The sequence below is a fragment of the Gorilla gorilla genome, chromosome 20 (assembly GCF_029281585.2).
Source record: "Gorilla gorilla gorilla isolate KB3781 chromosome 20, NHGRI_mGorGor1-v2.1_pri, whole genome shotgun sequence".
NCBI classification, from domain to species: Eukaryota; Metazoa; Chordata; class Mammalia; order Primates; family Hominidae; genus Gorilla; species Gorilla gorilla.
In genome coordinates this window covers 8,489,052-8,501,699 of record NC_073244.2, presented here as the reverse complement: position 1 = coordinate 8,501,699, position 12,648 = coordinate 8,489,052, and the positions used below count along the sequence as shown (strand labels likewise).

The following is a 12,648-nucleotide window of genomic DNA, read 5'->3' as shown; positions in this document are numbered from 1 at the left end:
ACCTCATGATCTGCCCACCTCAGCCTCCTAAAGTGCTGGGATTACAGGCGTAAGCCACTGCGCCCAGCCCAGAATTTTTTTTTTTTTAAGACAGAGTCTTGCTCTGTTGCCCAGGCTGGAGTACAGTGGTGTGATCTCAGCTCACTGCAACCTCCGCCTCCCAGGTTCAAGTGATTATCCTGCCTCAGCCTCCCAAGTAGCTGGGATTACAGGTGCATGCCACCACATTGGGTTCATTTTTTATATTTTTAGTAGAGACGGGGTTTTACCATGTTGGCCAGGCTGGTCTTGAACTCCTGACCTCATGTGATCCACCCACCTTAGCCTCCCAAAGTGCAGGGATTACAGGCATGAGCCATCGTGCCTGGCCCAGAAAATTTTTTTAAAATTAGCCGGGCCTGGTGGTGTGTGCCTGTAGTCCCAGCTGCTCAGGCGGCTGAGGAGGAAGGATTGCTCGAGCCCAGAAAGTCAAGGCTGCAGTGAGCTGCGACCTCACCACTGCACTCCAGCTTAGGTGGCGGAGTGAGACCGTCTCAGATAGATAGATAGATAGATAGATAGATAGATAGATAAGTAGATGATTGATAGATGATTGATAGATAATAGATGACAAATAGATGACAGATGATTGATAGATAATAGGTAAATGATTAATAAATGATAGGTGACTGATAGATTGATAGGTGATAGATGATTGACAGATTATTGCTAGATGATAGATGATTAATAGATGACAGATGATTGATAGATTGATAGATGACAGATAGATGATTGATAGATGATAGATAGATAGGTGGTAGATTGATTGATTGATTGACAGATGCTAAACTTGAAAAGCAACTGTGTGGCTGAGCCCCCGGGGTGACTCTGCCCCCTGAGGACAGGATGTGCAACCTCGGCTTTGCCCACATGGTCCAGAGACCACTGAAGAGAGCTGAGGCCAGACCCCACTGCCCTCCTCTCCAAAGGCTAGCCGGGGTTCAGTGAGGCCCACGTGGCCCTGGTCAGGGCAGCAGGGTGAGGAGAGCGGTCGTGGAGCTGCAGGGCCGGGTGAGGAGCCGGACATTGCAGATGAACGCCATCCCTTGCTGTTCTGCTGAAAGGAGATCTGTAAGGCAGGACGGGCCGAGTGTCCCCAGGACAAGACAGCAGATAGCCAGGGACAGGGCAAGAGGATCACAAGGGGGTGGCCGTCCATCCCCAGCAGGCTGGGCTATGGCTTCAGAGCCTGATGGATCCGGACCGACCTCTTCCCCACTAGGCCACCGTGGGCGAGCCGCTTCCCTTCTCTGAGCAGCAGTTTCCAGATGGGAGCAGGGACAGTGGCCTTGTACAGACTGCTGAGGGCCCAGCACCCACTACACTGGCACTTTGTGTTTGCAGGAATCATGCAGACTGCCCCGGTGGGTTTCACCCTGGGGACTCAACGTGGACGCCTGTGGATCCTGCCCAGCTCGCGAGCTGGAGAGGTTGACGGGTCCTCTTCTCTTTGGCAAAGATGCAGCCGGCCTCAGTCCTCCTCGCCCACCTCTGTGCCTCTCAGGATGCTGAGGGACTCTCCAAAGAGGGACTTGGGTATGAGAGGCAGCAGGGAACCCAGGAAACTCCAGTGCCAGCCCCGGCTTGCTCAGTGCCCCAGTGTGCAAGTGCCCTGGCCCCTGAGATTTGGATCACGGACCTTTCCATGGAGAGGCAGAGCTGGGGCACCCACCCACCCCCACTCACAAAGGCCAGGCGGAACCCTCTGCTCCCCGGCCCACCATGGGGGAGAAGCTCCTGCTGTCCTAGTTTGGGTGCTCGGAAGAGCTCACTGCCATCTGTGGCCTGGGCACCGCGGGCCATGTGTGGAGAACCCATTCCTCAGGGACAGCGAGGAGGGGAACAGGGCCTGTCCTCGCCGGCTCATGCGGCCCACAGCCTGGCCTGGGAGCTATAAATAGCAGCCGCAGCGTGGAGTTACCGCCCTGCCCACTCTCCTACGCATGAGTCAGCCTGCCCCGGCCTGAGCTGGTGCCCGGAGGAGACAGGGAGCCCGCCCGACGCCCTGCCCCACGCTGGTGGGTCACTCAGGAGACGAAGGCAGGCAGGCGGACTGGGAAGGGGCAGGGCTGCCGTCTGAGTGCTTGGGTGCGCAGCAGCCCCGTGTAGGTGGGCACCCTGCCCATGTGTTCCCAGCAACCCTACAGGCGGGCAACAGTGACGTCACTCACAGATGGGGGAACCGATGCTTGAGAAGCCACTTCCCTGCAGGCAGCCACGTAGAGCAGAAGCTGGGATTTGTCTGCCCTCAGGGCTGTCTCCATCTCCTGCTGAGGGCACCCCCAGATGAGGGTCAGGGGCCGGGCCATGCTCTGAGGTGCTCCCGCAGGGCTGGGGTCAGGGTGGGAGGGAGGCGCACGCCAGGAGCACTCAGGCCGGGCCATGGATGCCAGGCTGAGAAGCTGGACCTTGACCTGGGAGAAGGGAGCCATGGGTGGCGTTAGAGCAGGGGAGGCCCATGTTCCAGTTGGAGCATTGAGTGGCAGAGTGGAAGGAGGGCTGGAGGAAGGGGTCTGGAGGCCAGGAGGGGGAGTGGGGTCAAATCAGGGAGAAATAGAGCTCTTTGAGCCCCAAAGCCGCATGAACCTCAGTACCCCAGCCTCAGTGGCAACAGGAGAGGGGACTGACTGGTCTTGGGGGCAGTGCCAAGTCTCTGCAGAGGCAGATGGGCCCACCTCATCCAGGGCCATGGAAATGGTGGGTCATGGAGAACTCAGGAGCTGAGGGCCCAAGGGGTTCCCTGGGCTGCAGCACCTGCTCACAGGCCTGGTGATGGGGAGCTCACCACCTTCCAGACCAGCCTCTCACCCACTGATGGCTCTGACTCTGGAGAGACCCCTGTGGGTCCCAGAGTTGGCCTCTCCACCAAGGGGCGCCTTCCTCTGACAGCCTTGCTGCCTGGGACTGTCCCGCACCCACCCCTGAGAGCACCTTCTGGCCTGGTCACTAGACCCCAAAGTCCAGTCTCCTCTGGGATCTGCCCGATGAGGCCAAAAGGAACCTCGGCCTCCCGGTCTCCAAAATGGAGGTGGAGCCATGGTCTCTTGTGGACACACAGACGCATCAGAAAAGCCAGTGCTCCCGTAAGATGCCTCCTGTTGGGGGAACACAAACATTTTCCTAACCGAAAACGGCAAACCCATCCTCTGCAGAGCAGCGCCAGCCCCCTTTGCTCACCCCCCACCTCCCTAGGCCTGACTGCCATGGGCTGCCTCCGCCTCCACAAAACCAGCCCAACAGAGCGCTGAGTCCGCTTCTGCCCCCATCCCGCCCCTGCCCAGGCCCCTGGGATGGGTGGGCCTCCAGGTGCACCCCATTGACCTGAACCCTCCAGCCTCTGCCCGCTTCTAAACCTGTTCATTGATTGTTGATTATCGACTTACTCATTTCACAACGCACCCCTCTGATTCCCCGCCCTGCGTGTGACCGGGCCCCAGCCGGCCTCAGGGGTCCCATTCTGCACCCCCTTTATCCGCATTTCTGCCAAAGCCCCCCACCCCCGGCTGGACTCTGCTCCTCCCAAGCCGGGCTCCTGGCCCCCACTCGGGGTTTCCCGGGAAGCGGCCCCAGCTCCCACTCCGAGGGAGGGCGCGCGCAGGTGGCCACGTGGCAGGGCGGGGGTCCCGGATCCTGGCGACCTCTCCCACCCCGGGCGCGGGCAGGGGTCCCGCGTGGGGCGGCGGTGACCTTGGCCGGGCGGCGCGCGGGCCCCGTGGGCGCGGGTCCCCGGGGCGGGGCGGGGCGGGGCGGGGCGGAGCGCGGGGCCCGGCGGGCGGGGACGGCGCGGGCGCGACTGCGGCGGCTCGGGAGGGCGGGGGGCGGCGGCGCCAGCGGACACCGGAGCGGGCAGGAGCAGCGGCCGCGGCGCCGCAGGGACCAGCGGGCCCAGGTAGGCGGCCCGGGGCGGGGCGGGGGTCCCTGCGCAGCCCCCAGCCGGCCGTCCTCCCCGCCGCGCGTCCCTCCTTTGTCCCGGCCCCACCCTCCCGGGCCTTGGGGCCGGGCCCTTCCCCGCGTGGCTCCAGGGCCCCTCGCCGGGCGTCCCCCGTCCCTTCCCGCCGGGCCCGGCCGGCCCCTCCGCGCTCACCTTGGACAGCTCCCGGCCGCCTCCCCTCCCCCACCCGGAGGGCGCCGCCCCCCCCCCCCCCCCCGCCGAGCCCGCCCCACCGAGGCCCACCCCGCCGCCCCTCTCCGCATTGGTCCCCTCGGGCAGGGCCTCCTCCCTCCTGCAGCCGCCTTCTTCGCCCCCCGCCCCGCTGCCCAGCCAAGCCCCTCCCTCCGCGCCCCCTCCCCGGGGTGGGCTCCTCGTCTCCACCACTGAGGTCCTCCTGAGTCAAGGGTCGCCCCTGGGCTGGCCCCGCACTGTGCCTCTGCGCCCTCGGGCCCCCTAGAGCAGGCCCTTTCTCCATGAAACCCCTCACCGGCCAGGCGGCCCTGGGTCAGACCCCCGCCCCACCCTCGGTCAGGCGTGACCCCCGCTAGACTCCTGGGTCGCGGCTCTCTCTGCTTTCCTGACCCTGAGCTTTGCTTTGACACCCCCGCCCCCACCAACCACGCCGTGCCCGGCCGGGAGCCGGGCTTCAGGGACCCAGGGCTGGGGTAGATTGGCCCTGCCTGGACGTCTGGGGGTGGGCTGCCCCGCACAGGCGGGAAACCCCAGGAGTCTAGCCAAGCAGGGTGGGCTTCCAGCCCCGCTGTGCGCCTCCACCCCCCTGCTCTGTGACCTTGAGCCAGCCCCTCCTGCTCCTGCCTCGGTGCCCACGACCCCCTCCCTCCACCTGCACCCCCCAGGCGGTGGAGGTGGGAAGTGGCGTGGGCTTCGGGGCTGTTGAGTGCAAGCGCCTTCCTGGTCAGGGATTCCAGACCCAGCGGGGAGGACAGTACTGCTCATGGGGGCCGGAGCTTCAGTGCCCGCAGCAAGGCAAAGGCTGGATCTGGGTCCACAGAACCCATGGCCATTAGGACCCCAGGCCGGTCTTGGTGGCGTCTTTCTGCACAGCAGCGTGCCCGCCTCTCAGGGCGCCCACCCAGGAAAGGGCAGGGTCTGCAGTGCAGGCCGCCTCCCCCCCACCACCAGCACCCCCAGCCTCCTCCGAATGCCGAGAAATTACTATGCATGTAGTCCACAAACCCGGCAGCCAATCACATGAGTTGGCATTGCCGAGGCGCCCAGAAGTTTGCCTGGCTCATCACAACTGGGGACTGTGTCAGCTGGCGCTTTCATCAGCCTCTTTTCTTTTCCTGGCAAATCCGTTACCCTTGATAATCCAGAAGGTGCCTTTGCAACCAACAGGCACAGCCAAGTGCCCTGCCCACCGGCCCCGAGCCCTTGTGACTGTGATCACAGTTGTGATCGGGGTCTCCGCTGTACAGGGCACTGCCTAGGGCCTTTCTCCACCTTGTCACCTTACTTGTCCCAACAGTGGCTCGCATTTCACAGAAAACGGAGGCTTAGGGACTTGAATTTGCCTGTTTAGGTTCAAACCACTGACCCCGGGGGAACCTCTGGACCCTCCCCATAAACACACCCCCACCCCCAGTGCAGCAGGTAGAAACTGGTTCCTCCTCCTCTCCCACTGTAGACCACCTTGCTGGGGAACACCCCCCCCCAACCCCCCACCGCTGCCCCAGAGCCTGGAAGGAGGAAGGGGAGGGGAGGACATCAATTCTGGAGATAAGCCACCCGCCCTCCCCCCAGCGTTCTTCCCCCACCTCCATCATTTCAGGATCTGCTGTGCTGTGTGACCTCCTCAGGCTGCTGGACCTCTCTGAGCCCAAGAGAGAAGAGAGGGGCTAAGAGGTGCCCCTCCCAGGAAGTGCTATTCTAAGGATCCGTCAGACCTGAACGGGAGGGGCTAGGGCACACCAGGCCATAGTTTGATTTTAGAGTTTAGGCAGTGGGGATTTTCCCGTTCAGCTTCTGGATTTTGTATTTTTGTGTCCCACCTGGGCTGCAAGACCCTTCCTCCCTGGGGCGGCTATTGGGAATCAGTGCCCTGATTTGCAAATTGTGGTTCTCAGATTCCCAGCCTCAGGATCCCATTTATGGCAGGTGAGGAGAGCAGCCTTGTAACACAAGTTCCAGCTGGATGCGGTGTCTCACACCTGGAATCCCAGCACTTTGGGAGCCCGAGGCGAGAGGAGCAGCTGAGGTCAGGAGTTCAAGACCAGCCTGGCCAACATGGCTAAACCCCGTCTCTACTGAAAATACAAAACTTAGCTGGGTGTGGTGGTGCATGCTTGTAATCCCAGCTACTCTGGAGGCTGAGGCAGAGGAGGAGGCAGAGGTTGCAGGGAGCCGAGATTGCACCACTGAACTCCAACCTGGGCAACAGAGCAAGACTTGGTTTTTAAAAAAATAAGAAGGCCAGGTGCAGTGGCTCATGCCTGTAACCCCAGCACTTTGGGAGGCCGAGGTGGGTGGATCACCTGAGGTCAGGAGTTCAAGACCTGCCTGACCAACATGGAGAAACCCTGCCTCTACTAAAAATATAAAATTAGCCGGGCTTTGTGGTGCATGCCTGTAATCCTAGCTACTTGGGAGGCTGAGGCAGGAGAATAGCTTGAACCCGGGAGGTGGAGGTTGCGGCGAGCCAAGATTGTGCCATTGCACTCCAGTCTGGGCAGCAAGAGCGAAACTCTGTCTAAAAATAAATAAATAAATAAATAAGAAGAATAAAATAAAATACGAGTTCCCAGGGCCATTGCCCTGGCCGACGGATTCATCACACCCAGGGCTGCGGCCCTGACATATGCATCTTAAACACCCCGCCACGTGCGGCTTCCATGAGGATTAGCCATCTCTGGGTTGGCGGAAGAGCAGGGGACCCATGGTTGTTGGAGACAGGCACCGTTTGAGCCACCAAACAGGCTCAGGGTGGCATGATGGCTCAGCAAGGTCTCAGAGCCAGGCAGGTGTGGAGCGAGAGGTGGAAGCCAGGCCTGCTACCTTCCAGGGGCCCCTGCCACGCTGGGAAGAGAGGGGGAAGCCGGCACAGCCTGGAAGGGACACCCACACCCAGGGAAGGAGTTTCGTGGGCATCCCGGCGTCTCCCACGCCTCTCCTAGCTCAGCGTCCCCCGGGGAAGCTCAGGTCCCAGATTTTGTTAGGGAGAAGTAAGCAAAGGGTGTTGGCTGTGCGCCCGCCTGTGGGACAGAACTGCAAAGTCAGCCACAAGCAAATGGGCCTTTTCAGGAGGCAGGAGGCACGGCAGCCACCTCCTCTGAGAAGCCGCCATGTCCTCCTCCCTCCCCGGGGCGTGGGGCTGTCCCCTCAAGCCTGGGTGGCCTTTGACGTCTGACCCTCCTCTCCACACAGGCTCGGTCTGGGGTTCTTGCAGCTGGCACCAGCCCTCCCGGCCCCGGCCACCCACCCGCCGCGGGGAAGATGCCGGAACAGAGTAACGATTACCGCGTGGTGGTGTTCGGGGCGGGCGGCGTAGGCAAGAGCTCGCTGGTGCTGCGCTTCGTGAAGGGCACGTTCCGCGACACCTACATCCCCACCATCGAGGACACCTACCGGCAGGTGATCAGCTGCGACAAGAGCGTGTGCACGCTGCAGATCACAGACACCACCGGCAGCCACCAGTTCCCGGCCATGCAGCGCCTGTCCATCTCCAAGGGCCACGCCTTCATCCTGGTGTTCTCCGTCACCAGCAAGCAGTCGCTGGAGGAGTTGGGGCCCATCTACAAGCTCATCGTGCAGATCAAGGGCAGCGTGGAGGACATCCCCGTGATGCTCGTGGGCAACAAGTGCGACGAGACGCAGCGGGAGGTGGACACGCGCGAGGCGCAGGCGGTGGCCCAGGAGTGGAAGTGCGCTTTCATGGAGACCTCGGCCAAGATGAACTACAACGTCAAGGAGCTCTTCCAGGAGCTGCTGACGCTGGAGACGCGCCGCAACATGAGCCTCAACATCGACGGCAAGCGCTCCGGGAAGCAGAAGAGGACAGACCGCGTCAAGGGCAAATGCACCCTCATGTGAGCCCGGAATGCCCGCCTGCCCGCCGCCCACCCCCACTGGCCCCCGCTGCCTCCCCCAGCACCGACACCCTCCTCGGCCTCCTCCTCTTCTCTCATCCTTCCTCCGACACCTCGGCTGGGGAAACCGAGGCCACCCCCCCTCCGCTGCCCCTGCCCACCCCGAGGCAGGGCTGGGGCTTTTCTTCCTCCCCTGCTCTCTCTCCACCCTCCTGTTCTGTCTGTACCCTCCAAAACCAAGAGCCGGAGGTGGCCCCCTTGTCCTGCAGATGGGAAAACAGGATGGGGAGCTGGCAAGAGGAGCTGCTTGTTCCCACCAGGACCAGAGGAGGCTGCGTTTCCCCATCTCCATCTCTTTCCCTGGGGTGTCCCCAGCCAGACCTGTGCATCCTGTCCCTCACATTTGATCACTGTGACCTTCCGGGGGAGGGGGGAGTTGAAAATGCACATCAGCCTCAGATATTTTTTTCTTTTTTCTCCTATTTGGTGTTAACATACACCCAAGCCCACCCGGCCCCTCGTGACCTCTGATCTGTGCCCACTCCTCCGGTCCCAGAACGCACCTCTCTCCTCTGTCTTCACAGCGGGGCGTGGGGCCCATGGGATGGGCCTCAGACCACCAGGCAATAACCACAGGGCCTGCAGCAGTGCCCCTGCCAGCCCCGAATCCCACCCCCGGGACCAGCCACATCCACAGCACAACTGCCCTGCCGGAGAGGCACCATGGGCGTGGAGGGGCTTCCCGGACACCGCCCACCCGGGACCCGCCTCTTCCACCAAGACAGAGACGTTAGCAACGCATGGTGGGTGGGGACCTGGGGTGCTCAGGAGGGGGTGCCCGGGCCCCGGCCAGAGATACATCAATTACACCCCCGTGGGGGGACAGCCGATGGGAGCCAGCACCAGCAGGATCCGAGGGCACGCCGGACAGAGGTCTGCCCCACCCACTTCCTCCCCACCACCTGTGCCCCAGAGAGCAGGGCCTGCCCGGGAAGGTGGCGTCCTGGAGTCGAGTGTACCTGCAGCCATGAGGTTCTGGGTGTTTTTTGAGACAGTCTGAGTGACACCACACTCATGTGACCCCACAGGGTTGTGTCCAACATACACGGAAGTGACTATGGAACGGTGTATTTGTGCAACCTGGGGTGCGCGGATGGGTGACTTGTATCTAAGTGCATCTGCGTGTATACCTGTGTGTGTCTGTCTGGGATGATATGTTTTTGTGGCAGTCTGTGTGTGTGAGAGTGGTGTAGGGTATACAGAGAGGTGGGTAGTTGTAGATACCTGTGTGTGGTTGTCAACAAGACTGGATATGTGTGATGTGTCTGTGTGAATCTTTGTGCCTGTATGAGCATGACTATATTTTGGGGAGTGGGTGGTATGGTTTATCTGAGAGCATTTATCTGTAAATATGTTTGTCCTGATTGAGGGACACAATCTGTGTTCCACTCTATAGCAACATGACTCTAGCAATGTGAGTTTCAGTCCCAAATCTGTATCAGTCAGCTACTGCTGTGTAACAAATGACCACAAATGTAGCAACCAGAAACAACACACGCTTATTATCTCATAGATTCTGTGGGTCAAGAGCCTGGGTGCAGGTTGGCTGGGTCCTCTACTTGGGATCTCAGGAGGCTGCAATCAAAGCATTGGCCAGGCAGAGGTCTCATCTGAAGGCCTGATTGGGGAAGGATTTGCTTCTTAGAAGCTCATGTGGTTGTTGCAGCATTCAGTTCCTTGCTCTTGCAAGACTGAAGGCCTCAGTTCCTCGCTGGCTGTTGGCTGGAAGCTGCCCTTTGTTCTGTACCATGTGGGTCTCTCCACAGTGGGGCTCAGAGCACAGCAGCTAAGTTAGTGAGGGAAGGTGAGATGGAGGTTTTGGTCTTATTGGGTGTGAGGAAGCAACGTGTGTGTGTGTGTGTGTGTGTGTGTGCGTGCTTTTGTGCAGTGAGAGAGAGAGAGAGATTGCACGCATGTGTCTCTGTAGTCATGTGGCCAGGTGGGACTATGTAGGTAACAGATTGCTCGTGTCTGATTTGGTACAAGCATGTTTGTTTTCCTCTGTGTTCATGTGAGTGTTTACTCAACAAATGTTTACTGGACACACTCAGAGAGAGGGAGTGTGCATACGTACGTGTGTGTTGCTATCCAGCATGTGGACTGGGCTCCCAGAAGAGCTGGCATTGTGTCTGAGCAGAGCTGGGTCCCCCCAAAACTTGGGCTGGCCCAGGGCCTACCAGCAGCTGATGTTGCCTCCTCTCCTGTCCTGGCAGTAGCTTCTGGGTTCTGAAGGTGCCGGAGAGAGTGAGGCTGGGCAGGGGTCTGCGGCCCTTTCTCAGGGACACACCCTGATAGCACAATCTCCTTGGGGCCCTGCCCACCTCCAGGCCTCTCCCACCCCAGGCCCTGCCCGACCCTGGGGAGAGAGGGGATCTGCAATAGGAGGGGGCCCGAGCCTGCCCTGGCTGCTGGCCCATCCTGCCTGGGCATCCCTGGTGCCGGGGACTGTGCCAGGCCATGCTTGCTGTGACTCCGCCCCCGCCCCCTCTCCCCCCGCATGTGGGTGCCCCCACTCCCCCATCGTGGGGTCTGTGTAGCCTTCGCTCTAGACATAGTCTTCCTGCAATAAAAAAGTGGATCCTGCATCCCCACCAGCATAGCGCCCTGTCTCTGTGGTGGGCGTGCGGTGTCGGCTCACCGCCTGTAAAGGATCAACAAGGGTGGGGAGGTGCAGGACGGGGTGAAGGGTGAAGGAGGTGGTAGGTGGAGGAAGTGAGGGATGGGATGAAGGGTGGAGGAGGTGGTGGGTGGAGGAAGTGAGGGATGGGATGAAGGGTGAAGGAGGTGGTAGGTGGAGGAAGTGAGGGATGGGGTGAAGGGTGGAGGAGGTGGTGGGTGGAGGAAGTGAGGGATGGGATGAAGGGTGGAGGAGGTGGTGGGTGGAGGAAGTGAGGGATGGGATGAAGGGTGGAGGAGGTGGTGGGTGGAGGAAGTGAGGGATGGGGTGAAGGGTGGAGGAGGTGGTGGGTGGAGGAAGTGACGGATGGGATGAAGGGTGGAGGAGGTGGTGGGTGTAGGAAGTGAGGGATGGGGTGAAGGGTGAAGGAGGTGGTAGGTGGAGGAAGTGAGGGATGGGGTGAAGGGTGGAGGAGGTGGTGGGTGTAGGAAGTGAGGGATGGGATGAAGGGTGGAGGAGGTGATGGGTGTAGGAAGTGAGGGATGGGGTGAAGGGTGGAGGAGGTGGTGGGTGGAGGAAGTGAGCTATGGGGTGAAGGGTGGAGGAGGTGGTGGGTGGAGGAAGTGAGGGATGGGGTGAAGGGTGGAGGAGGTGATGGGTGTAGGAAGTGAGGGATGGGGTGAAGGGTGGAGGAGGTGGTGGGTGGAGGAAGTGAGCTATGGGGTGAAGGGTGGAGGAGGTGGTGGGTGGAGGAAGTGAGGGATGGGGTGAAGGGTGGAGGAGGTGATGGGTGTAGGAAGTGAGGGATGGGGTGAAGGGTGGAGGAGGTGGTGGGTGGAGGAAGTGAGCTATGGGGTGAAGGGTGGAGGAGGTGATGGGTGTAGACAGTGACGGATGGGATGAAGGGTGGAGGAGGTGGTGGGTGGAGGAAGTGAGGGATGGGATGAAGGGTGGAGGAGGTGGTGGGTGGAGGAAGTGACAGATGGGATGAAGGGTGGAGGAGGTGATGGGTGGAGGAAGTAAGGGATGGGATGAATGGTGGAGGAGGTGATGGGTGTAGGAAGTGACGGATGGGATGAAGGGTGGAGGAGGTGATGGGTGTAGAAAGTGAGGGATGGGATGAAGGGTGGAGGAGGTGATGGGTGTAGACAGTGACAGATGGGATGAAGGGTGGAGGAGGTGGTGGGTGTAGAAAGTGAGGGATGGGGTGAAGAGTGGAGGAGGGGACGTGTGTAGGAAGTGAAGGATGGGATGGTGGTGGGGAGGTGGAGGGAGCGGGGTGAGGACATGCAGCAGGGGAGGCAAGGCAGGACCCGTCTGGGACTCTGCTTGGAGATGTCTTTATGTGGCTTTTTTCTAGGGTGTTGGTTTCCAGATTCACTCTGTGCACATTAGCTGGGGACATCCTCCCAGCTGGACTTTCTGTGAACGTGGACAATTTCCTTGCAGGCCCAGTGGCGTTGGGGCAGAGGAGACTTTATTAGTCCATTCTTGCAATGCTATAAAGAAATACCCAGGCCGGGCACGGTGGCTCATGCCTGTAATCCCAGCACTTTGGGAGGCCGAGAAGGGCATATTACCTGAGGCCAGAAGTTTGAGACCAGCCTGGCTCACATGGCAAAACCCTGTCTCTACTAAAAATACAAAACATTAGCTGGGCGTGGTGGCGGGAGTCTGTAATCCCAACTACTCGGGAGGCTGAGGCAGGAGGATCACTTGAACCCGGGAGGCGGAGCTTGCAGTGAGCTGAGATTGTGCCACTGCACTCCAGCCTGGGTGACGAGAATGAAACTCTGTCCAACCCCCCGCCGCCCCCCAAAAAGAAAAGAAATACCTGATACAGGTAAATGATAGAGAAAAGAGGTTTAATTGGCTCATAGTTCCACAGCCTGTACAGGAAGCATGGCAGCAGCTGCTTCTGGGAGGCCTCAGGAAACTTACGGTCATGGGGGAAG

The 12,648-nt window shown here is 60.4% G+C and overlaps 1 protein-coding gene across 1 annotated transcript; it reads left to right on the top strand.

Moving 5' to 3' along the window:
* The first annotated feature begins 3,813 nt into the window (after positions 1-3,813).
* DIRAS1 (DIRAS family GTPase 1) lies at positions 3,814-10,670 on the top strand. The gene is made up of 2 exons (XM_031006835.2): positions 3,814-3,928; positions 7,355-10,670. Exon 2 carries the CDS (start codon positions 7,424-7,426, stop codon positions 8,018-8,020), a length of 597 nt encoding a protein of 198 aa, XP_030862695.1. The 5' UTR covers positions 3,814-3,928; positions 7,355-7,423; the 3' UTR covers positions 8,021-10,670.
* The last annotated feature ends 1,978 nt before the right edge of the window (positions 10,671-12,648 follow it).

What these genes read in the sequence shown, in the direction of transcription:
- DIRAS1 (XM_031006835.2), top strand. Translation starts at nt 7,424, where the DNA reads ATGCCGGAACAGAGTAACGATTACCGCGTGGTGGTGTTCGGGGCGGGC.